The 25,530-nt window shown below is 35.3% G+C and overlaps 1 protein-coding gene and 1 non-coding gene across 5 annotated transcripts in view; both read left to right on the forward strand.

The window, feature by feature from the left end:
- Window positions 1-25,530, forward strand: part of OPA1 (OPA1 mitochondrial dynamin like GTPase) — an 80,755-nt gene that overhangs the window by 23,294 nt on the left and 31,931 nt on the right. For all 4 annotated transcript variants that reach the window (XM_019723206.3, XM_019723200.3, XM_019723214.3 and 1 more), the window contains 16 exons: window positions 1,365-1,418; window positions 4,235-4,339; window positions 6,505-6,591; window positions 7,399-7,512; window positions 10,808-10,888; window positions 11,016-11,090; window positions 11,388-11,459; window positions 11,543-11,642; window positions 11,983-12,113; window positions 14,724-14,796; window positions 14,895-14,967; window positions 15,902-16,017; window positions 16,859-16,923; window positions 17,725-17,801; window positions 22,446-22,611; window positions 24,647-24,799. In XM_019723206.3, the coding sequence (XP_019578765.2) occupies window positions 1,365-1,418; window positions 4,235-4,339; window positions 6,505-6,591; window positions 7,399-7,512; window positions 10,808-10,888; window positions 11,016-11,090; window positions 11,388-11,459; window positions 11,543-11,642; window positions 11,983-12,113; window positions 14,724-14,796; window positions 14,895-14,967; window positions 15,902-16,017; window positions 16,859-16,923; window positions 17,725-17,801; window positions 22,446-22,611; window positions 24,647-24,799 (1,542 nt within the window). The remainder of the gene's footprint in view (window positions 1-1,364; window positions 1,419-4,234; window positions 4,340-6,504; window positions 6,592-7,398; window positions 7,513-10,807; window positions 10,889-11,015; window positions 11,091-11,387; window positions 11,460-11,542; window positions 11,643-11,982; window positions 12,114-14,723; window positions 14,797-14,894; window positions 14,968-15,901; window positions 16,018-16,858; window positions 16,924-17,724; window positions 17,802-22,445; window positions 22,612-24,646; window positions 24,800-25,530) is intronic.
- On the forward strand, window positions 6,987-7,060 carry TRNAI-AAU (transfer RNA isoleucine (anticodon AAU)). The gene has a single exon. It is a non-coding gene; the product is annotated as a tRNA-Ile (tRNA).

Below are 25,530 nucleotides of genomic sequence, written 5' to 3' on the forward strand. Positions count from 1 at the left end.
AGCTTCTATCCACAAGTCTCTATTTGCTATACAGGAATGAGAAAATAACAATACAATTTGTTTTATATTACCTTTTTTTCTAATTACTGAATCATATTTGGAGATTTTTAGTCTTAAGCTTTTAAGGAAAAAGTAGTATGTACCTATCATTGCTAGCAAGCATTGTCATTTTTATTTAAAAGACGTGTTTGGGGAAAATTTTGAGAAACTATTTGGAAATAAAAATTAAAATCTCAACTTTTTATTGCATGGATGAGAACTATTAATGTCTACTTCAATAAAGAAATAATTTCAAATTTTTTCATAAATTTTTGTTACCATGGTATCTTGATTGCTTAAATAGCCAGTGAATGAAAATGAACAAGGATTTACATGAATTTTAACTTGATTTTTGTCTCCTATGAAATAAATTCATATTTACAAATTTTGATGATCAGAAATTAGACAACTATTTTGAAAGACTCAGGATGACAACTTCCGCACGTCACCAAGGAGTCAAAGCACAGTTATGTGGATTTGTCATAAATGACATCATTTTAATTATAATTGATCATTGTGTTTTATATTTAGAATTGTATTGTAACTACTTTAAAGCCTGCTATACAATAAAGTTCTTTGTTGTTTTTTTTTAATGTTTTATCTTAGAGCTGTTAGCATTAATAACGGTTTGAAGTAGTTGCCACAATACCTATGGATTTTGTCCTACTTCTGTTTCATGTCAAATTAATCATAGTTGCTTTACTCAACTTCACTGCTACTGATGTATCGCTTTATTATGGGTTGGCAGATCTTGCACTGGAACTGAATTTAAAAATAATCATCTGGCTCCCCTTAGAGCTCTGAAAATGCAAGTTCTTTGCATTTATTAAATACTTCCCTACTTATAGAATAGAAATGGATAATATTTGCTTAAAATATACACTGACCAATGGACTTCTCTAGTGGCTGTAAATGATCACATGTATCTGATCCTGAAACACATTTCTGCAAGGATATCAATGCTTTATTTCTCCAAACATCCAAGTGCCTAGCCTTGAGCACAAAACAACCTATGAAGAATATAGTAACCAAGTGTGTTGTCTTATTTTTCTAACAAGACATTCCTAAGAAATGACTAGAATGGCAATAGGAAAATGATTGCTTTTTAAAGGTTTTACTTAATATAAAATTTGATGAATTGTTTTTATTGATGAATACAGGTGCTTTTTCCTTAAATAATCATTTGATTTAAAATTTGTTTTGATTAAATATGCATATAAAGCCAGTAGTTTTTACTCTTAAAAATACTTTTTTTAAAAAGTTAGTGTACATTCTATATAAACCTAATTGTACTCAAATAAAATTAATTTTTTTTTAACATTTAGGTGTCAGACAAAGAGAAAATTGACCAACTTCAAGAAGAACTTCTGCATACTCAGGTAATTCTCATGAGTAAAAAGAACCAGTGACTTTTTCTTATACTCTAAACAAGTTCGGTCATGTGGAAATTTATTTTTTTAACAAAGCAAAATTTGGAATGGTTTAATGATAGAACTTTATTAACAGTAGACACAAAAAAATGCAAAAGTTAATTGAGAAGGAATAAAGAAGGAACTTGATCATTGTGTTAATTTATGTGTATAAACCTACTTTTGAGTGAATTTTGTGCTTATAATTTTAAAGAAAAACAACTATGGGAAAAAAGTGGGGGAAAGTGGCTTGTCCTTATATAAATCTGTGCTTACATTCTTGTATTTATAGGCTAATTAATTAAAGTAACAGTTAAAGAAATGAGTTGAGTCTACCACGGTTCTGTGAGCCCTCGGGTGCTTTTTCCTTTGCTTCACTAAAGCCCAAAACCAATCAGATAATAACTTTGCTAAAGGTATTTCTGGCACTACTTTGCTTATAGTTGATTATAAAATTATTATTATTTTAAAGACTTGTTCTGTGCAGTGTAATGAGTAGATAACATTCTAGTGCAAAATTGCCCATCACCCATTCCATCGTTAGTTATTCTATGTATATAACAATGATAAGCAATAATTAAGTTGTTTTTAAAGTTAAAAAGACTTCTTATTTTCTCTCTTTTTAGGGGAAAGAAAATACAACATGGGGCAATCTAGCTGAAATTAAACAGTTAGTGTACTTTAAGCCAAAGATTTTAATATCTATGCATTGGTTCTCATACCTGACTACATGTTGTTGTGCTCTGGGCATCACCATATATGTTTTTTATGGCTTCCCAGGCAATTCCAACCTGCAGCCAGAAGTTAAGAATCATTGGTCACAAAGTGTGATCTATGGAACAGTAGCATCAGCATCCTTTGGGAATTTGTTAGAAATGCAGATTATTAGCCCCATCCCAGACCCAGTGAATCAGAAACTCCGGGAGTGGAACCCAGTGACCTTTGTTTTTAAAAGTCCTCAAGTGATTCTCATCCATCCTTGAGTTTGAGAATTACTGGTCTAGAGCTTTAGAAGACTGCCCAGTAGCACATCTCTGCAAGATGGCTGCAGATTGGCACCTGTACCAAAGAATTGTTACATCCCCAGAATTTCTGTAGAACCCATAATTGACTCCATACTTACAAAGAAATGAGCCAGTGGGAATCCTGCCACCTTTATAATATCCATTTATATCAACCGTTCAACTTGTGCAGTTATAGTCGTGAGTCACAGGGCATTGACACAAACACTGTCTGGAGAATGTAAGGTGTAATGAAACATGGGGTTATCTATATCAGTTATACCCAATAGAAGTGTAATGCATGCCATATGTGTAATTTAAAATTTTTACTTAAAAGGAACATTTAGAAGTGATTTTAATAATATATTTTATTTAACCCAGCAGACCCTAAGTAGTATCATTTAAACATGTAATTAGTATAGAAAATATTAGTGAAGGATATATTTATTTATTTACTTACTTACTTACTGAATCATAGAAATCTAGTGAGTATTTTACAGTTAACAGCACATCACAATTCAAACTACGTAGCCACATTTTAAGTGCTCAATAGCTACGTGTGGTTAGTGGCTACCATATTGGGCACAAAGATCGAATTAGATGCTGCCAGAATTTTGTTATATATATTATTACTACATATAAGTGAACAAGGTCTGTAAAAAAAAAAGAGTTTATAGTGGAATCTAACCTATAGTTCTACCTGTCTCATACTATGTAGTTCAACTGCATGTTTTTCTGTAATTAGGCTTAAGTTGCACATTCTCTGAGGATAGAAACGTAATTTCCTGTTATTTACTATGTTCTTAGGAGGTTACAACAAGCAAAAAATTTTTCTCAGAAATATTTTCCATTATAAAAGGCATGATATCATAAGTTGGACATCAACATTTGGCTGGTTGTAGGATGGAGTAATTCTTAATAGTTTGCCAAACATTGTTAAATTTTGGAGAAGAAATAATAGTATACAAACTGAGAAGACCAATTAGAAAAGTATCACATTTATTGGAGAAAAGTGTATATAGCCAAGCATATACTTTGGCAAAATAACTTATCTAAACATATTAGTCGTCTTTAAATCTGTTTTTATATCAATATTTAAAAAAAAATTAACGTAATCACTGGCCACAGAAACTTACCAAAACTTTGAAGAGTTTGAGCCCTTGACTCAGACTATATTCAAAACTCTGTGACCTTGGATAGGCTACCAAGTGTCCCTAATCTCAGGTTCCTAATCCATATAACCTTTTCCTCTTGTGAAGGCTTAAGGAAGTTAGTGCAGGTGAAATGCTCACTAAAGGGCCTGCCACATAATGCATGCTTAGATACTGTTAACTATTAATATTTTATATAATTTCAATTAAAACATAAAATAGCATGGGGAATGGGAAGAATTCAAATTTTTGTCAACTGTCCCTATAATGAAGACTTAAAATTTTGATATAATAGGAAATATTGCATCAGAGTATACTTAAGAACTTGCTTCTTTAAATTCTTAACGTTGTTCGTATTTTTAAATAATTTAATTTCTTCTTTGTAAATAGCAAATAATTTTCCAAATAAAATGCCAGATGATAATAGAAAACTGTTACGAATTTCACTGTTTGTATGCGATAATATTCATAACTTAGTCTCGCAACATTTTCATAGGAGCTTTTTTAAATGAAATAATTCATTTTAAATAGTCAGGAGATATGACTTCAGAATTGTGGAAGCTTTTAATTTAGACATAATGTTATTTTTTAACCCATCTTTTTCTTATATAGTTATGGTATTATTTTGTTGCAGTTAAAGTACCAGAGAATCTTGGAACGGTTAGAAAAGGAAAACAAAGAATTGAGAAAAATAGTGTTGCAGAAAGATGACAAAGGCATCCATCATAGAAAGCTTAAGGTATTTTAAGTTTATCTTAATGTGTTAGTTCTCAAAACTTTGCCACTTCACATTGTACATTCATCAATACTAGTGTTTAAGGAACCATAAAGTGTGTTGTCATCCTTTTCTTTCTCACCTGATGTCCTTCAGGAGTAGGAAGGTTCTCTTGCTATATTAGGACATTTCACAAATTGTAATCTCCAGGCATTTGTTTTATACTGTGCCCATAAAATCTTCTTACTTTTAACAGTCATTTCTTGTGAATCAATTTACGTTTCTGAAATACCCTAGTTTGTCTTTAGGCTTATTTAATTTCTACAGCTATAAACTCAGAATTGTGAGTTGATGGACATTTATATATGACTTATAATCATTGCCTTACTTGTATTTCCAGTGAATGAGTAGGCTGCTTTCTTCAGTTTTCAAAGAGTTATTTAACATTTTCTTCTGGAAGATTCCTTAAGCGTTTTAAAGAATTTTTGAAAAAGCATATGCTGGTACTTTTATCATCAACATACTGGTAACCAGCATTACCAATAAATTAAATCTTATTATTGCCCACTAAAGCAATCTATATGTGCTAAATTAAATTGAAGTAATTCTTTTAACTTACATCTCATATAAGTAAACAGAATTTGTGTGGATAGCAAAACTGCAGTAATTCAGGGCACATACATTTTGTAGCAGTGGTCCAAAGATATGTAATTACAGTTTAATCAGCATGTATTAGTAATTCTAACTCTAAATCAGGACCGCAAAGACAGATGAATAGCGTGGCTTTATTTACAACTTACACTTGGTAATTGAGAAAAGTCATGTCCAAGTGTTAATATATTTTGAGAGTTTATCTTAGAAATAGTATTTTTCTGTCATAAAATGAAATGGTAATGAAAATTTTAAAGAAGTTTTCATTTATTAGGTGGATAGGGTAGCAGTTGTTTTCCATTTATTTCTAGGTGTTAAGAGGTGAGAGAAACTATAGGCCCTTATTTTGTTCCTACTTTAGCATTAAAGCTTACCTTTAATTATTAAATGCTTAATAGCAGCCTTTTTTCCCTCTGGCTCGTTTATTTGTTCATTTACTCATCAAATACTTACTGGAACCTTGTTATTTGTCAGGCACCATCTTTGGTCCCAGTTCTACATAAAGAGAGAAACAGTACAGAAAGTTTATTCCTGGTGCTCTCACATTTTTGTCTGCCTAGCTGCTAAAGTACACTTAATCATTCCTACTGATTTAACAGTCTTTTTAGTGATTCTTTCTCTGCTCTAATCCTTTCTTTAGTCTCTCTCTCTCTCTCTTTTTTCTATCTCTGACACACACACACCAAACTTGGTAGAGGATGATTTCCTTGCAGTTGGGCCCCTGACCCTTTATTTGGCCTTTATGGTGTTAATGGTACTCCTTTGTTGGGCATTTAATATTAACTGTTCAATATTAAATAATAACTTCCCTCTTTTACTATTTAATTAAAAGGTTAGGAAATCCTGAATTAATGTACTTTAATAATTAGTGTATCTCTAAATAAGGTAATTTGGATAAGAAAAAATAGAATTTGATTCTATACTATTATACTATCAATATGTATTTACATAATTAGAAAAATGATATAATGATTATGGGAAAACATTTTGGATTTATCAGCTTTTTTCTCTTGAAATCTGGGTTTTTAAAATATTTTCACTGTTTAATTTTTTTTAATTAAAATTTATTGGGATGACAATTGTTAGTAAAGTTACATAGATTTCAGGTGTACAATTCTGTAATACATTATCTATATCTCACATTGTGTGTTCACTGCCCAGAGTCAGTTCTCTTTCCATCACCATGTATTAGACCCCGTTAACCCTCTTCTAAAGAAAGCCCTAGATCCCTGAACTGCTGTCTATGTCTATGAGTTTTTGTTCCTTCATTTGTTTGTCTTGTTCTTTTGTTGTTTCAGTTTATATACCACATATCAGTGAAATCGTATGGTTCTCTACTTTTTCTGTCTGACTTATTTTGCTTAGCATCATACTCTCAAGATCCATCCATGTTGTCACAGATGGTACTATTTCATCTTTTCTTAATGAAGAATAGTATTCCATTGTGTATATATACCACAACTTCTTTATCCATTCATCTATCGAAGGACATTTTGGTTGTTTCCATGTCTTGGCTATTTTTTTTTTTAATTTTATAGAAATCTTTGATTGACATGTATTCTGAAGTTCTTGATGTTCTATCTGATTATGATGCCAGTTACAATACACAAGATCATCTGCCAAGGGTAAGTAAAAAATTAATACAGAATGAACTTGCCCATTAACAAAAAACACTTCAGGTTTTAAAATAGTGGGGTGTGTGTGTGTGTGTGTGTGTGTGTGTGCATGTATATACACACACACAATGCATATGTTTGCATATATACACACATAGACATAACAGTAGACATATTTTTTTACCTATATAATATTATTTATGTATTCTAGATGATGCCTTCATCATTGAATGTTGTTTGACTACTTTGATCCATTGATTTACTTATGTGTAATAAAGGAAGGCTGTCAGATATCTGGCAGTATATATTCATATTATCCATGATATTAAAGTACCTGAACAGTGGCTTTCATTTTGCACATGAGTGAAATTTAACCTCATAGAATTAAAAACTATACATAGCGCGGCCAGTTAGCTCAGTTGGTTAGAGCATGGTGCTAATAACACCAAGGTTGCGGGTTCGATCCCCGCATGGGCCACTGTGAACTGTGCCCGCCTTAAAAAAATCACACAAAAAAAAACAGTGAAAGAGTAAACTAGCTGTGGAAAAGATTTTTGGAACATAAATGATCTTGTTTTAGGAATAGTAAGTTAGCACAATTTTGTAGTAATAATTTAGCTATCAATAATGGATCCAACTCATGTTTTGCTATTTATATTTTCAGTGTGCATGCATGTATCAACTGTCACTTTTTTCATGGGTGATATTTTTAAATCATTTAATTAGATATTTTGGGACTAAAAAAATCTCAGCAACATTCTAAATATATTTGACTTTAAGAATAATATGAATAAATGTTATTTGTTTTGTGTTAAGGTTGTTGTGGTTGGAGATCAGAGTGCTGGAAAAACTAGTGTGTTGGAAATGATTGCTCAAGCACGAATATTCCCACGAGGATCTGGGGAGATGATGACACGTTCTCCAGTTAAGGTAGGAAAACAGACCATCTGAATGAAGTTCCTTAGGAAAGTAACCGCTTCAGTGAGCTTTGTTTATTGTGTTGAAATAAAGAATTTTAACTAAAGAAAGAACTTACATATAACATTTTGAATTATTCCTATTACAGAAGTTAGTAGGAGGCACAGTCAGGAGAGCAGTGTGGCAGGAGCTAGGTGTGGGGAGAGTGATGAGAGAGGAGGGCAGAGGTGAGGTGCAGTGGGAGGCCCAACTATACTAAGCCGTTACTAGGCCTTTGGAGTTTATTCTGAGTAAGGTAAGTGAAAGGCTGAGTAAGAGAATGAGAATTTCTGGTGTGGATATCTAGTCCAAGAGTGTTCCATGCAGAGAGTAAGCGAGTGCAAAGCTCCTGAGGTAGTTAGGTGGCTGTCATGTTCAAGATCAGCGAGGCTAGAGCGAAGAGGAATAGATGATGGGGTCAATGGGATAATGGAGGCCAGGGAGAAGCAGGTCATTAAGGCCCTGTGGGTCATCGTGCAAGCTTTGGCTTTTATTTTGAATAAAATGAGGAGCCACTGCAGGGTTTTGAGCAGAGTAACAGCATTACGTTAAGGGCCCTCTCTGGCTGGTGTGTTGAAAATAGACATAGGCAAGGTGGGTAGACCAGGGAGACCAGGTGGGAAGCTGTCGGAGTATCCAAGTGATACTTGGACCAGGAAAGTAGCAGTGAAGGTGATAAGAAGTGGTTGGGTCTATTATGAAAGAATCAACAGAGTTTCTTGACATTTGATGTGGAGAGAGAGAAAGCCAGTTGTCAGAGTGACTATGAGGGTTTTGGCGTAAATAAATTAAAGCTTTTAATTGGCATGGTGAAGTCTGGATTAGAATGCATTCGCTTTGGGGAAGAAAATCAGGAGTTTTGGACTTGCTGAGGGGTGTTAACACATAAGAAGTTGCATATGCAAGTTGGAGAGCGGTATGAGCTAGAGACTTAAATTTAGGAGACATAATCAGTTATCTAAAGGTAGTAATTAAAGCCATGAAATTACTGGATAAGATCACCGAGGGAGTGAGAAGAGGTAGAGAAGACAGAATGAAGGATTGTGTCCTGGGCGCTCCCAACATTAAGAGATTGAGGGAGGAGGAAACAAGGAAGGAGCCTGTGAAGGAGCAGCCAGTGTGATAGGAGGGAAACCAAACAGTGCAGTGGGTGTGCTGGAGGTCGGGGAAAGAAAATACGCAGGAGAAGGGAGTGGTCGGCGACGTTGATGCTGCTGAGAATTGATCATTGAATTTACAGTGGAGGCAAGTAAGTGGGCTAGGTGGACGTTTCCTTCTGATTGCTTCAGTGACATAAGCTAGACGATCAGCTCTTGATTAAAGAGAGGGGCAAAGGTATTGAACACGGAGGTAAGAGGGAAGTGTGAAGTCTTTTGTAGGCGAGTGGTGACTCCAGGATTGAGTTGATGGGAAGTCGAGAGATACTAGGATTGCTGACTTGTACTGAAATCCCCATTAAGGTCTGTGGACACGAATTTAAGGGGACACTGTATGGTTGTGTTTTTTTTGGTTTTGTTTTTGTTTTTTCAGTTCAGCTGGTGGGTATAGATATAGAATAATTGGGAAAATGGAAAATTGAAATCAAGAATGAAGGCCAGAATAGTGGTAGAAAATGAGACAATGAGGCTAATGATACAATCTTCCAGGAATGAAGTCTGTATATTACTGCAAACAAGCAATCTGGTGTGATTCATACAGAGTGCACTGTTTGGGGTCTGGCTATGAATTCAACTGTGTTGTGTCAAGCTAGGTAATTTTTTATTGCTCTGGAGTATTGTTTGAATGAACCACATTTTATAGATCCATTTTATTATACTATTGATGTGTATTTGGGATGCTTCCAATTTAGGAAGAAAACAAATGAACTAACTACACCTATCGTGCGCTATAATCAACCATAGGAGCATTATGAACCTGCCTTTTACATTGTTAACCAGCACCGTAATTGTAGTGGCTGTGGATGATGCTATGTTTTAGGAAGGACTGCACTTTCTTCTAGCAGGCTGGTAGATTTCCTTGAGACTGACAGGGCTGGTCTCTTTCTGGTTTGCCATTACTGCGCTACCATTTATCAGGATGTCTCCTCATTGGTGGACTCTGAACTCCCCTGAAGAGAGATTGCCAAAACCATGACTGAGCATGTTAGCCTCTTCAGTAGCTTCTTTCTGCTTTGTCTCTTAATGTGCAAATGCCTTAAAGGGAAATTGAGTGCAGAATATAGGGCTCGGAATTTGGAGATTTGTTTCTGCTCTGTATTTTTCTCTGGGACCGTGGCACCTAAAGTCATGGCTGCTTGATAACCCTGAATTCTGATTTTGTCTCCTCTACCCAGTGAAACTGCTGCAGGTTTTAAGCTTTTCTCTCAGGCCACCTTGTGCCACAAATTAGCAAATGCCCTGAGAGAAAATAGCTGCTGGAATATCCCTTTAAAATCCTTTGGGTCTTGGATTCAGTCCATATTGCTCTCCTGATGCCTTCCAACAGCTGGCTTTTGTATGTTCTCTAGCCTGTTTAGCTAATCTCAGCAGAAGGAATTGTATTTTGAAAATGAATCTGATCATTATAGAGAAGCTTGAAAAGTTACAATTTGGAGACTGTGATGTTTAGAAGTTCTCGTGAAACCACTGACTGTTAATATGTAAGTTGTTAGAGAATTTCTTACTCAAGGGTCACTCCTTGGAGGAAGGCTGCCTTAGCTCCCTTGTAGTTAGTTGGTACCACTCCCTTCTGTGCTGCACTGTCCTGTTAGCTCTGTGTGTATTTCTCCCAGTATATAGTGAGGTCTAAACCAGGGACCGTCAATTCTTCATGTTTTCCCACCTACAACACTTGCCACAGCTCTCCATAAATAGATGTTGAATAAATGAATTGTGCTTTCCTTAAATTTATCTTTAAAGTTAAAATGCAAGATTTTCTTTTAGTTTTGCAGTTTTAGATGGCTGGTTTTGTTCATGCTTAGTCCTCTGTATGACATTAACTGTGAAACAAGAAGGGGCAGCAGCATTTTAGGTCACAAAAGATGTAAAGGAGCCAGCAGTCTTGCTGGGCAATCACAATACATGCAACCGATATGTGCACAGTACAAATGAAGAATTCTGTGGTCTCGGCGCGGCCTTGTTGACAGGTTCTGGGGATACTCCTGACGTGTAGTATGAAGGGACGGCTGTATTTATGCAATGCAGTGGCCCTGACTAGACCATGTCAGTGCTGTGGGAATGAATGTGAATTGTAAATTCATGATTATATCTCAGTTTTCTGTCACTTTCAGGTGACTCTGAGTGAAGGTCCTCACCACGTGGCCTTATTTAAAGACAGTTCTCGGGAGTTTGATCTTACCAAAGAGGAAGACGTAAGTAGAATTCATACGAAGTTTGTGTGTGTAACTTCATAACCTGTGTAAGCTTGTAAAAGACAATTTAAATGGAATATTTGTTAACTGAAGATTTCCTTAGGATTTTGTTGTTTTCCGTTCATAGCTTGCAGCATTAAGACATGAAATAGAACTCCGAATGAGGAAAAATGTGAAAGAAGGATGTACTGTTAGCCCGGAGGTAAGTGTTGCAACTCATTTCAGTAATGTTTTATGGGAATCCAATGTTTATGATTTAGAATAAATCATGATACTGGTGTTGATGTTTATGCAGCTACTCTAAGGTAACATAGATTTTTTTGTTGTTGTTAACATTCCAAATAATGTATCATTTTGTGGGTAATTTTGTAGAATATTACTTTTAGGATGGGGGAAAAGAATAACTTTTTCTGAGCACTATATCTGAGTGAATGAGATATAGAATTTTCAGAAACAAACTTCCCCCAAAATTAGTTTGTTTTGTTTTTCCCCTGAACAGACCATATCCTTAAATGTGAAAGGCCCTGGGATACAGAGGATGGTGCTTGTTGACTTACCAGGTGTGATTAATGTAAGTATATACAAAATGTGTATTTATCTTGTGCCCACTGTGGAAAACATTTATACTGACATTTAAAACCTTTTTTCTTTAAGACCGTGACATCAGGCATGGCTCCTGACACAAAGGAAACTATTTTCAGTATCAGCAAAGCTTATATGCAGAATCCTAATGCCATCATCCTCTGTATTCAAGGTAAATCTTATCAATAGACTTTAATTACATTGATATGCTTCCCTCTCTAGCAATCCAAGCTTTGCTCAAAATATGCACATTACATAAACATACAAGATAAATATGTTTCGCCCTGTCTTATTCATTTTATTACTAAGTAAAATTGAAGTTGGCAATATTTTGATAAATGTCACTGTAGGCATCATAGAAATTTTTATTGGCTAGAATTTCTTTTTGTGACTAAGAAGTATGCGTATTAAGCAAGTTTTCCTTATTATAAGATAGACACAAGGGTGTAGCTTGTGAAAGTTTTAAAACCCACTTCGCAATCATTACAGTGTCATTTTTCCCTGATTTTCAGATGGATCGGTAGATGCTGAACGCAGCATTGTTACAGACTTGGTCAGTCAAATGGATCCTCATGGAAGAAGGACCATATTTGTTTTGACCAAAGTAGACCTGGCAGAGAAAAATGTGGCAAGTCCAAGCAGGGTGAGAGCAACTTCTTTATTGTGAGAGAACAAATTCTTTATAGAAGCTCCAGCTATGACAGGGACTGGTTGTAAAAAAAATAAAAAATCCTATGGAATACTTTATCAGAGAGCAATGGTAGGATATTTTCTTGGTTCTCACTGGAAACAAAGTATTGGAAAGTTATAGTAAATTACTTAAGTGCGATTTTAAGGTATAAATAAAATTCCATAATTAGAGTTACTTTGTTTTAGAAATACTTAAACTGCTAATATTGCATATTCTAATTTAATTTAAATAATTTTGTATGCTGACACAGTCTTTAATCTCATTTGTGGTGTTTCTTTTGTTTTATTTGTTTTTTAGTTGATGTTCATAAGTTAGTGTAAAACTAGTGACAGTATAGATCCCTTTTGGACCTTAATGTGTGCCAACTGTTTTTTTTGCAGATAAACATTACTATTCCTAACTGATCAAAGACTATATTGCAGATGTTTATAATAGAGGAGACATTTGATTGGAAGTCAGACCTTAGCATTCTTACCCGTGCTCCCCAACCAACTGGGTGTGTCCTTGGGGAAATCTTGCTACTTTTCTGCATCCAGTCAGTACACAATCCAGCTTATTATCTAGTTGATCTCTAGGGTCATTTTCATTTTTGAAATTCTGTGACCTCGATTTCTGTACATGTGTTTGTTCGTTGTCCTTTCTCTGCCCCTCATGTAATAGGGAAATAGATTTATTTCAAGGTAACGTTATGTATCTATTAGGGTTCAAGTCTTGACTTAAGACATGCTCTCTACTTAATTGTAAAGGCATTAGGTAGTGGTTAAGAGTGCAGAATCTGTAGCCAGGTTGCTTGGTTTCAAATCCTGGCTCTGCTGTATGCTAGCTATGTAAATTGGGTTAGTTACTTAACTTTTCTAGTGTGTTAGGCTTCCTTGTCTGTTGTAAATGAAGGTATTAATGATACTGTCTTATGAGTTGTGAAGGTTTAAAGAGTTAAATATTCTTTCGAAAGTGATTGAAGTAGTATTCGTCACTATGATAACATCTACATGGTGGCTGTCATCTATTGTTATTATTATTATTATTATAATTATTCCCCATGGGAAAAATAAGTACCCATCCCTCGTGCTACTGCTTAGAATTTCTCTCCCTCCCACCTGAAACTTTCTGGGACTGTGTGCCTCTGTCAGGCGTTTCCAACACAGACTACTCCTAGGGTTACTGGATGTCTACAGGGACTCAAGGACTCAAGCACATAGTCACACTTACGCCTAAGATTTATTAACAGTCGTGAGATACAAACCAAAATCAGAAAGGGACAAGGTGCAAGAGATGACATCTGGAGGGAAAAACCAGGTTCAAGTTTCTAAGAGTCCTTTCTGGTACAGTCACAAAAGACACACTTTATCCTTCCAGCAATAAGTTGCTCATTAGAGACTTAGCACCTAAGATTTTTATTGGGGCTGGTCATGTAGGCACCTCAGGTACCCAAATTCCAGATGCCCATATGAAAGCAGATGTTCACTGTAAACGACATTGCTTGCACAATAAGCTATTGTTATTTAGGGGCAGTTTTATATCAGTGTAGGGAATTGTTTACCAGTTAACTTCCCAGATTGCAGCAGAGGAGAAGCAGGCCTTTCTAAGGACAGCAGCCTTAGGCCTGCTGTGTTAACTGTTTTAACTCCGTAACCTGTGCTTTACCTTATTACATGGGTAAGGTCCGCTGTGGCAGTTTTTGTCCTGATTCTGAGAAGGGGACAAGTGAGGTAGAAGCAGATTTCTGTGCCTCCTTACCATCTCTTTTCATTCCTTTCATTTCTTTCTCCTCTTCTCGAGGATAGGAAGTTGGTATTTCTTTTGAAATGCAATTGAAGCTTACATCAGTCCATTTTTATACCAGAGATTCCGCATTAGCTTAGGGATGTGACTTGTCTTAGAGGAGAGGTTCTTAACATCACTAAGTATTCATCTGAATGCGCTTCTCGGAGTAGGAACGCATTTACATTATGTGTGAGTGATAGATCTCTGTGCAAAAGTGTATTTTTCTGGGGACAAAGTCTATAATTTTTATTATATTTAGAAAAGAATTTTTTGACCCTAAAAGACTTGAGAATCAATGGATCCAAATATTTTTTTAAAAAGTAAGAAAGACAGTCCAACTTGGGTAGAATTTAAATATTGATGAAGAGTATGGGGAAATAATTATAGCAGCTACCATTTGTCGAGTCTGCTGCGTGCCTGGCACTGTGTTAAGTATCATATCATCTCTTATAATCTTCTCAACCATTTTGAAAAAGTTAAGTAGTGTACTTAAGACCACATAGGTAGTAAGTGGCAGAGTACAAATTCAAATAAAGGCCTGACTCTCAAACACTACATATCATTCCAAGTTTTCATTTTGATACTTACGTTTTAATAATACATTTTTTAATATACTAAAATTAAATGTATTTTTTCCTCAAATAGCAATTGAAATACATTTTTGCACTTTTGTTCAGATTTATATATTTAGATGAACATATACTACATTATTAAATTTACTCTCTAAATAATATATTATGCTTTTAAAAATTATGTAAACCTACATCTCACATTTATTTTTCTCACTTTTAAAAATAGATTCAGCAGATAATTGAAGGAAAACTCTTCCCAATGAAAGCTCTAGGTTATTTTGCTGTTGTAACAGGAAAAGGTATGCGACGATGGATTATTATAATTGAAGGTTTTCTTGTTTTCAAATAATAAATATTTATTTTCTTAGTGAGAACTTCACCATCATTTCTTCCCTAGGAAACAGCTCTGAAAGCATTGAAGCAATAAGAGAATATGAAGAAGAATTTTTTCAGAATTCAAAGCTCCTGAAGTAGGTATCTTATTTAAGTATTTAAAGATTTTATAGTGAGGGAGTAGCTTAAACTTTTCACCTGAAAGTATGTTTATAGCTGTTAGTTTAACATCGAATTTCCAGAATTTTTTCCAAATGGTGATCTTTATCTAATAAGCAAGTCCTCCAGCGACTGACAGAATTGGGAGCCATTTGTCCCATGGTACAATACACGCTGGTATAGTAAACTGCCCCTTGGGATGTGGGCAGTGAAAGACAACATGGACACCTCTGAAGTTGTTTCATTTGTAAAGTGATTTTTAAAAATCAGCACTGACAGTTTTAAATATGTGTACACGTTTCTCTTAGTGGTATTGGGGAAAGTTGGAGTGGGGCTGGGGATAGCAAAGGGGTGTCTCTGTCTAGACATTGACAAAAAATTAACAGAAAATAAGGTACTAACAGAAAAACAAGAAGGAGGAGCTAAAGGGCAACTGAATTATACCAAACTTGATCTGTAGAGAGCCTCTTGAAATGGAAAAGTATGTTTGCCTCTATATTAGTATAATAAATCAGGACAGTTCTTATAAACCCCGTCTTGAGTATTATCCAGTGGGCTAGGAACCAACAAGCATCTAGAGCTGTGCTGCCCAATCCAGTCGTCACCAGCTGCATGAGGTTATTTACATTTAAAGCAGGTAACACCAAATAAAATTAAAACTTCAGTTCCCCATTCACAATAGCCACACATTTCAAGGGCTCGATAGCCCCATGTGGCTAGTAGTAGCTGCCGTTATGGATAGCTCAGATACAGAATTTGTTTCATCATAGGAAATTTTCTTGGACAGCACTGGTATAAAATGTATAAGTGACTATTCTCATTACGTTGTCATAACATGCACATTCTCCGACTTGGTGATAGTGTGGTCCGTTTGCCATGTTAGTATACTTTAGCTCTTGTTACTTTTTATAGAACAAGCATGCTAAAGGCACACCAAGTGACTACCAGAAATTTAAGTCTTGCTGTGTCAGACTGCTTTTGGAAAATGGTACGAGAGTCAGTTGAACAACAGGCTGATAGTTTCAAAGGTAAGTTAGATTTTTAAAATAAGGCAACAAATTGAGACATTTTATTAGCTGGCATCTTAGACATCCGTCAGATTCTTTACTCTTGTCTTTGACAGTTGGTTTTTAGTTCACTTCCTATTAGATAGTATGTGGAAACTGGGGAAAAAACACAAATTGTTGTACAAGAACAGGCTTTTTCCTCTCAGAGGAAGCATTGCTGGAAGCACACTGCAGAGTTTAAACAGATTAGAAAGTTTGCAGTAGTGTTGGGGAGAAAGAGCTTAGAAAAAAGTGAACTCAGAGTTCCCCTTTTGTTGGGGAAAGAGATGTGTTGGGAAGCACAGCAGCCTGAGCCTCTGCTACATTGTACTAGTTCCTGAATCCCATACTTTCCTCCTCTGTGGCTTTGCTTTGATGAGACATACCTTCCTTCCCTTTCCCCACTTGGAAATACTACTTATTTATCCCATTTAGTCCCTCAGCAACCTTGTAAGTGTTATTATCATTCCCATTTTGCAGAAAAGGCACAAACTTACTTACCTAAGTAATGCACCAGTGTCATACAGGGGTAGGCCCAGAATTTGAGTCTTGGTGATATGAATCCAGAGTCCATGCTGTTAGCTAACTGTACTAAAGTGCTTCAGCTGTGTGTTTTGTGGATTGAAAATGGAGAAACTAGAGTCAAGGAGATTAGTTTGGAAAACTGTTGCAATAATGAGATTCTGAGATGTTGAGAGCCCAGAGTACTCAGGAGCCATAGGTGCACACTCAGAAATTCAGTTAATGCAGAAGATATACAAGATAGCCTTTAGCCACTGCAAAGTAAGAATCCTCAAGCTGGAACATCTTTCTTCTTTCTCAGCAACACGTTTTAACCTTGAAACTGAGTGGAAGAATAACTTTCCTCGCCTACGAGAACTTGACCGGGTAATATTTGTGTTCTTCATGTATTTTGTATATATTTAATTTAATATTGTGCTCTAACAAAATTAATTTTGATGAGCAAAATCTGGTAAGCTAAATTGCTTTGATTTTGAACGTGATTACTAATTTAGAGTTGCAAAAATACATTTCTAGGAACAGTTACCTTTTCTACAATAATTTAAATTATTTCTTTCATAATATTAAAAAATAATTAGGGATCACAGATGTCAAAACAAGTGTTTAAAAGTATTTTCCCAGAAGACGAAGAATCTTATTTAAAGGTCTTACAGAATTAATGTATTTATGTAATGTAAACTTTTAAATATTATATATCAACTTTTTTACTGTTTCAACATGTACTGTGGAAAAATACACTCTAGTGGGAGTGTATTATTAAAATTATTTAATAACAATTTTAAATACTGGTTTTCCTTGATTTTAAAATGCCATCAGTTGTAAAACACAGCATCAGTTTTACTAATACACTAAATTAATATGTATTGATACTTTCACATAACATTTGTATGTGAAAATTTATCTGAACAAATTTTATGTGAAAAACTACATTCAGAATTAAGTGAATAAGGTAGACATTGTGTCAGTTTCTTTGTCCTTGTCTGGATATTGGCGTTCCTGAAACAGAGACCAGAAGAGAAGAGCATTATTTGCTGGTCATGCATGCTTCAAACCTAAGCTCATCCTACTGGCCCCTTAGAGACCTTCCCTTTAGTTATCCCTGAAAATCATGACGGGCAAATTGACTGTCTTATGAAAATCTTACTGATGTGTATCTATATTGCCTAGAATGAACTATTTGAAAAAGCTAAAAATGAAATCCTCGATGAAGTTATCAGTCTGAGCCAGGTTACACCAAAACATTGGTGAGTATTTGACCTTTTCTCAAAGACTTTACTATATGAATTATAATGAAGTACTAAACTTTAGGTTGACAGAGCAGTGATTTATTGTAGCCTTGGCTCATCACGCAAAACACTTAGTGAAATAGGCAAGAACATAAAAGTAACTACTATTCTAGTCTAACCAATTAAATATTTAAGTAGAATAAATTATGTGTTTATTAAGTATGTTTTAGAAGAGATACTCTGAAAGATAGGTTTCTCCATGCTCTTTCTAAATTTTGAGTTGTCTTAGGTTTTTCTTTACCTTTAATGTTTTGTGCAAATCACATTTCAAATAGAATCATACTTGAGATTTGTTTAAATAGTGAGTAAATGTATCCTTTTGAAAATACTCATGCAACTCTTTCAAGGCAAACTCACCTCCAATGTATGTTGTATGTAAATTTGGGCACAGTCAGATTTGTTGGCATGAAGCACTGTAACCCAGGTAGGTTCTGTGTTCCTCAAGTAAGCTATGTATAAATAGCCGTGAGATTTTCACATTCATATTTTAATTCACAAATTCCTTGTGTGTATATTATCTTTCTAATGTAGTGTGTAGTATTTTGAAGAAATGTATCACTCTTGGAGCAAAACTATCCTTACTGCCATTCATTATAAGTAGTTTCCGTGCCCATGCTGTTTAATTAGTTGAAGATGATCAAAACCGAGCCTAGACAGTAGTGCCCAGTCCTTAAACCTGAATCCAGTATTACTAGTTTCCCCATCTGGGTGCCCTTTCTTCCTCAGCAGTGAACCCTTTTCTCGTTAAGTAGTCAAAATTGGCCTATTTTTAATCTCCCCTTATCAAAAAATGGAATCTGATTTTATCTATACTTATTGATTGATGAATCATACATATATACAACACAACTTTATTATTATTTGTATTTTAAGCCAGTTCTATGGTTTTCTTTAAGCCAATTAGCTTTTGAAGTTGTAGGAGATAGCGGTGTGCGTGTGTGCGTGCGTGTGTGTGTGCGTGCATGTGTGCGTGCGTGCACGTATATACACACATACATAGAATGAATATAATACTCCTTGCCTTACTAGGTTGTATGAGGATAATGTACATAAAAAGTGATTTGGAAACTATAGTAACTAATAATGCTACTTGTGGGAGAAAAGGATGGTGCCTCTGTAAGCTTCTGGCATCATCAAATGGAATGGTTAGTTTTGTTTGGACAGAGCAAGTCTAAAATCAAAGTATACCGACACTAAAGCGAGCCTTGAAGATAAATAGAACTTATTTAACACACAAGTGGCTGAAAGGAATTGTGAAGGGACAAGAAACCTGTATGGCCAGATTGCCTGTTGAGAAGGCAAGGGAGAAAACTAGGACATCTGGCTGCTAGAGATTTATTCTGGGAGCTGCTGGATCAGATGATTTTGTATATTTTCATCACCCTTTTTTTTCCAGACTCTATAGCTTAACAAACATAGATCAACATAGCAGGTCCCAGTCTTTAACTATTCATGCCAGATTGAATTCAACTGTACTCAGTACCCAAAACATTTTATTTTTGTGACATAGTTGTCTTAGGTAGTATCTTTTTGCTGCGTAATGCCTTACGTAATATTTTAGAATACGTACCTAAGATGCTATAATTAAGTCACAGGACTATTTGGTCTAGATATGGGATCTGGAAGCAGTATAGTAAGCATTTTATATCCTAACGTTATAGTTTGTTATTTAGTTATAGACATTCTATACTTTATATTTTAAGAAAGTTATTGGGGGTTTAGATTTGATATACGAGTATGCTGTATTATAATAAGCTCTCAACATTTTCACACAATGTACTTGGTCATCAGGAATCGATTACCGACATTAGTAGCAGGAGATATTGGTATATCATTAACATCAAGTGACCATCATTGTAGGTATATATTTTTACATATGTTATTTAAAGGATAGCTGGCTTTATTTATAAAAATACACTTTTTAAAAAATGGTACCATGGTATACATACAATTTTTGGTTAAAAGTATTGTTTATTTTGTTGAGGTTAAAAGAATGAAAGGAAAATGGGAACGCACAATTGAGTTTCCTAACTCAGAACTGAGTAATCAAAAAGGATTTCTGATATCATAATCTGAGATTTAAAGGGTGGAAAGGTCTTACGTAAGGACAGTGACAGGAATATTGTGGAAGTCAGTAAGTGAGAGCAAGGAAGGTGACCCAGGTAGCTGAAGGCGGTCACATCTGGCTTTAGCATACATACGTAGAAGGAGGCATGAGGTGGGAGATAAAACAGTAGATGCAAGCAAGATATAGATTATTGAGGGCCTTACAAGTCATGTTCAGAAGCTTGGAATTTATCCATGAGCACTGGAGGCCATTGAAGAGGTTTAGGTCAGATTTGTGTTTTAGAAAGATCTCTGTGGTTGAGAAAATGGAATATAGATGGCGGAAACTGAGCAGGAAGACAGTTGGCTGTTGCAATAAGCTAGACAACAGATGATAGTGGTTTGAACTTCAATGGTGGTTGTGCAGATGGAGAAAAAGATACTTTTGAGATATTTAAGAGGTTGCCTAGGAGATAGAATTGACCCAATTTAATGATTGGATGTATGTAGGCAATGGAGAAGAGGAGTCAAACAGTGAGTACATTTGTATCTAATAATTACATTGCTGGGAATCTATGTAAATGAAGACATATTTGACCAAGATGAAAACGTAAGAATCTTTACCACAGTTTTATTTATATGTATAAAAAAATTGAAAACTTATGTTTCCTATTTGGAATTACATAATATTTACTTTATCCATAGAATGGATTACTGTGCAGCCATTGAAAAATATAGGATATTCACATGGAAAACTGTACGATACAATTTTAAGTTTAAAAAAAGTATTTATAAAACAATATTTGTAATGACCCACTTGTATAAATATACATGCACACAAATATGTATACAGGCATTAATTTTTTTTAATGGTAACTTAAGGGTGTCTGGGATACAGATTTTTGGCCCAAAGACTGTTAGGAAGAGAACAGACCATGTCTGTTCTAAAGCAGGAGCAGCAAAAAGCCCTAGTGGGCAGAAGCTGAATCCCGGTCTTTTGTTAATTTTTCAGAAATTTTCTTGAGTTTGTGTTTAAAATTGTATGTGAACAGCAGGCCCTGACAAATTTGTTTTCTTCACTTTGCTCCTAAAATTCTCCCATTATCTGTCATTAGCACCATGACTAAATTGACTTTGTCCTTTGGTCCTCAGTAGTGTAACCTCTTCTCACATTCTTTCTTTTGTTTTCTGGTTGTAACTGAAAAAATACCTGAAAGTTAGCAAGGAAAACCAGCAGCTAAGCTCATTGGCCCAGTAGACTTAATTTTATACAAAATGTTGACGAGTATGAGTAATTTTGCATAGGAGGGAGTGTTCACTCTCCTCACCAAGAGAATGCGACTTGGCTTTTGGACAGCAGGGATGTCTGCCCCCCGAGTTCCGTGGCTGCATCCTAGAGAGTAGAGGTTGCTCTTAAGACACACCACTTGATAAGCAGAATGTTTTTGTGTATTGTCATATTGTATTACAATACAGATTAGTTTGGGAGAAGCCCAATAAGTATTTTATTGAGATTTCAATTTTTTTCCCTTGATTAAAATAGTTTTCTTATTTAGAAATCTGTGTTCATGTAAGATGTCTTTTAAGGCAGAATTTTCAACTTTTGCATCTTTTATATTATTACCTTAATCATAAAGCGCTGAAAAGTTTTACCTAGCACTATCCCATAATGTCTCTGTGCTCTGTGCTGTGATCTGATAAATTGTTAAAATTATACCAAGAAGTTTTCAGTCTTGGACTCCGTTTTCAGTCAACACATACAAAGTATATATGAATATTAGGCAAATAAGCCAATGAAAAGATGCTTAGAATTATTAGTCATTAGGGAAATGCAAATTAAAACCATAGTGAGATACCACTATAAATCTATTAGAATGACTAAAATTAAAAGGACTAACTATACTAGGTATTGGCAGGAAGCTGAGATTCTATAACTCTCATACTCTGCTGGTGGGAATGTAAAATGGTCCAACCATTTTGGAAAACAGTTTGACAATCTTTTAAAAAGTTAAATATGTAATCACCATATGATCAACCATTCCACTTGTAGATATTTGCCCAAGAGAAACAAAAGCATAAGTCCATACCAAGACTTGTACATGAATGCTCATAGCAGCTTTATTTGTAGTGGACAAAAACTGGAAACAACCCAAATGACCATTAGCAAGTGAATAAATAAACAGATTTCATGTAATGGAGTACTACTCAGCAATAAAAGGAAGTGATATATTGGTCTACCCACCATCAGTAAATCTCAAAATAATTATGCTATGTGAAAGAAGACAGACAAAATAAGAGTAAATGCTATATGGTTGCATTTATATAAAATTCTGGAAAATATAAACTAATTTGTGGTGACAAAATAGATCCAGTGGTTACAGCTTTTGGGGATGATGGGTAAGTTCTATATCTTGATTGTGGTAATGCACAGGTGTGGACATACGTCAAAACTTTAAATATGTACAATTTCTTGTAAGTTAATGATACTTTAATAAAACTGTTTTTAAAAAACTTAATATCTAAATTTGGTGTTCTTGAAACTTTTTTTAATTTCAGGGAGGAAATCCTTCAGCAATCTTTGTGGGAAAGAGTATCAACTCATGTGATTGAAAACATCTATCTTCCAGCTGCACAGACCATGAATTCAGGGACTTTTAATACTACAGTGGATATCAAGCTTAAACAGTGGACTGATAAGCAGCTTCCTAATAAAGCAGTAGAGGTTAGGATATAATTTAATTAAATGGGTAAGAAGCATTATCGGAAGAGAGTAGGACCTGTGAATTTTAGGTTTCATTCCCATGCCAGCCACTATCTTTCTTTTTGGTCCCTATAGTCCATTTATCCTTTATTTCTTATTTTGTATTGGGATTAACCTTAATGCTGCTACCAGTTACTACCGTTAAAAAAATTTACTCATTGGTATGGTGTTGGTCTGAGGGTGTTGGTTTTTCTTCCAAATGCTAGCCACAGATAACATTTAACAAAGCCAGCAACATTTGCTCGAATGTGAAATATTTTTAACTTCTTCTATGGATAGAGATTCTATAAGAAAAATGTTTAATAGATGAAACATTTCGTTCGTTATTTTCGGCAAGGCTCAATTATACTTAATCATTTCCTTAGGATCCTGCCAAAAGGTGAGACTGGTATCATGAGTATAAGAAGGTACCTTAAAGCATGCATTTCTGTTACTCATGTATCTTGGCTCTACCACTTAGCAGCTGTGTCATCCTTGGACTAGTTCCTTAAACTTTGTGTTTTCTCATCTGTAAAATAGGGACGATAACATCGCCTACCTCATAGACTGTTATAAAGAGTAAATGAGTTAATATATGTAAAATACTTAGACAATACTTGGCCCTGGTAACTGCTCAGTAAATGCCAGCTGCTGTGATGATGATGGCGACCGTCGTCCAAATTGATCTGCCATGCATATTACTCTGAAGACTGATTGTTCTAGCTAAGAGTCAGTGTGTCCTGTGCTTCTGTGTGAGGTTGCTCATAAAATTAGAATCAGTATTAAAAATAATTTTTCATACCTGCCTTAGAAACAAAATGTCAGTTTCTGGTTATTCAGGTGTACTTCACCCCTTTCCTGTCCTGCTCCACTGGACCTTCTTCACCTTTGCTCTCAATTCCCTTAAGCCTTCTTTTCCAAGAACTCTGACAGCCACTCTACCTAAGCTGCATGTGCATGTTCATGACCCCTGGTCAGTTCTCCATACATTTACTCCTAAGATAATTAGAGAGCTACTGCCACTACTCCACCAGCTCTCCTTCCTTCTGGCCCTAACAGTTTTCAGGGCCCTGTCTCCTAATAGGATATTTTCATATCCTACGGTTCAAGCAGTAGAAGTGATCATAAAACCAGTAATGGTACTGTCTCCTGCCACTGTCCCCTTCACACATAGGTGTGGTAGAAAGATGTGGACCTGCTGAAGGTGAGGAAACACCGATTATAACACCTCTCTGTGTGTTCTTGGACAGTCACCTTTCTTGATGCCAAATGTCTTCATCTTTAAAATGAAGAAGGCTAAATATAAAATACAACATTAACTAGCCCACTTTATCTTAAGTAGATCTAGTTCTTAATTACTTTGGACACTGCTCTTCCTTTCACTGTTCTGGTAATTAGGAGTTTGCTGTAATACAAGGCTGAATAATACTCAGCTATGTTTGAAAGTTATTGATGCATTGTTTCATATATTTGCATACATGTAAAGATGTGAAGGAAACTAAATCATTAAGAAATTTTAAACCTTTACCATGTGGAAGAAGCAGGCAAGCTCAGGTGTTGTACAAAATGAAATAAGTAAGTCAATTAAGTGGTGGCTGCCCAGAGTGCATACCCTACCTAAATGGGGCAGCTCTTGTTCAGCTCAGCAGGTACTGCTGTGTACGAATGTGGGTACATTATTGCCAGATATTTCAAGAGAGGCAGGAAGTGTAGATTTGTGTGTGAAGTCTCTTAATTTTTAAATACCGGTTACTAATTTCTAAAAATTTAAAACTGTGTATGTCTAGCAAAGTATGTCAGGAGGTCAAATCTACCCTACCAGCTACCACTGTAAGATCTCCAGGCCAGAGTTTGTATTTGCCGACGTTTCTGTTTTCAAATGTAGTTTTGTATGTATTTTCTGATAAGCTGATTTATCACATCTATTTGATTTTAAGGCATGTGTTTATTTTTCATGTTGTACATTAAGTAAAAGTATACAGTATAAATACAACATTTTTCTTTAAAATAATTCTAGGTTGCTTGGGAGACCCTACAAGAAGAATTTTCACGCTTCATGACAGAACCAAAAGGAAAAGAGCATGATGACATATTTGATAAACTTAAAGAGGCTGTTAAGGAAGAAAGTATTAAACGCCACAAGTGGAATGATTTTGCGGAGGACAGCTTGGTATGTTGTTTGTATATTAGGGTGTTGGCCTCATCTATTGATATAGTTTCTCAAACTGATGCTCTTTTATAGGAGACTATTTTGATATGACTAGTTAAATTAGATTCTGAATTTAAAATAATGAAAGAAAGAAATGGGTTTACAATCTGTAATTGACCCTTTGACATTTCTCTGCTCTTCTGTAATTGTCCTCGCTGTTTCTTTTTTGGCTATCATTTCAGAAGAAAGTCAAATTTCTCCGTAAACAAGTTCTGTAAACTTCAACGAATTGTCATCCACTAGCCTAAACTGATAGAGGATAGCTGCTTCTCATTTTACCGTCTGTGGTAATGAAAGGAATTAGATGCGTTGGTTTTCAGTGGCTTTGAGTTATAAAATGTTAGACACCTAAATCATAATGCTGACTACCGTGTGTTGAATGCTTACAAGGTGCCAGAAACTCTGCTGTGTGTTTTGTAAGCGTTCTTTTATTTAGGTCTCAAACAGTCCTATTGTTGTTGGCAAAGCTGGGATACACACGTCTAATTAAGAAGCCTGGCTCCTGACCTCCACCACCTGATAACTCTTGTTAGGTAGAACATTCTCATCACCATAATCAAGCCTTATTAAGCACCTGCTCTGCTCAGACAGTTATGAGAGGCACAGTTGAAGGATAAGAGGAAGCAGTTTTCTGGGAAAATGCATATCTGACTGTCGGCTGGCCGTAATTGTAATTTTTTTGAAAGGAATAT

Source organism: Rhinolophus sinicus, chromosome 17, assembly GCF_057876585.1.
Source record: "Rhinolophus sinicus isolate RSI-liver-muscle chromosome 17, RSI-T2T, whole genome shotgun sequence".
In the NCBI taxonomy this organism is placed as follows: Eukaryota; Metazoa; Chordata; class Mammalia; order Chiroptera; family Rhinolophidae; genus Rhinolophus; species Rhinolophus sinicus.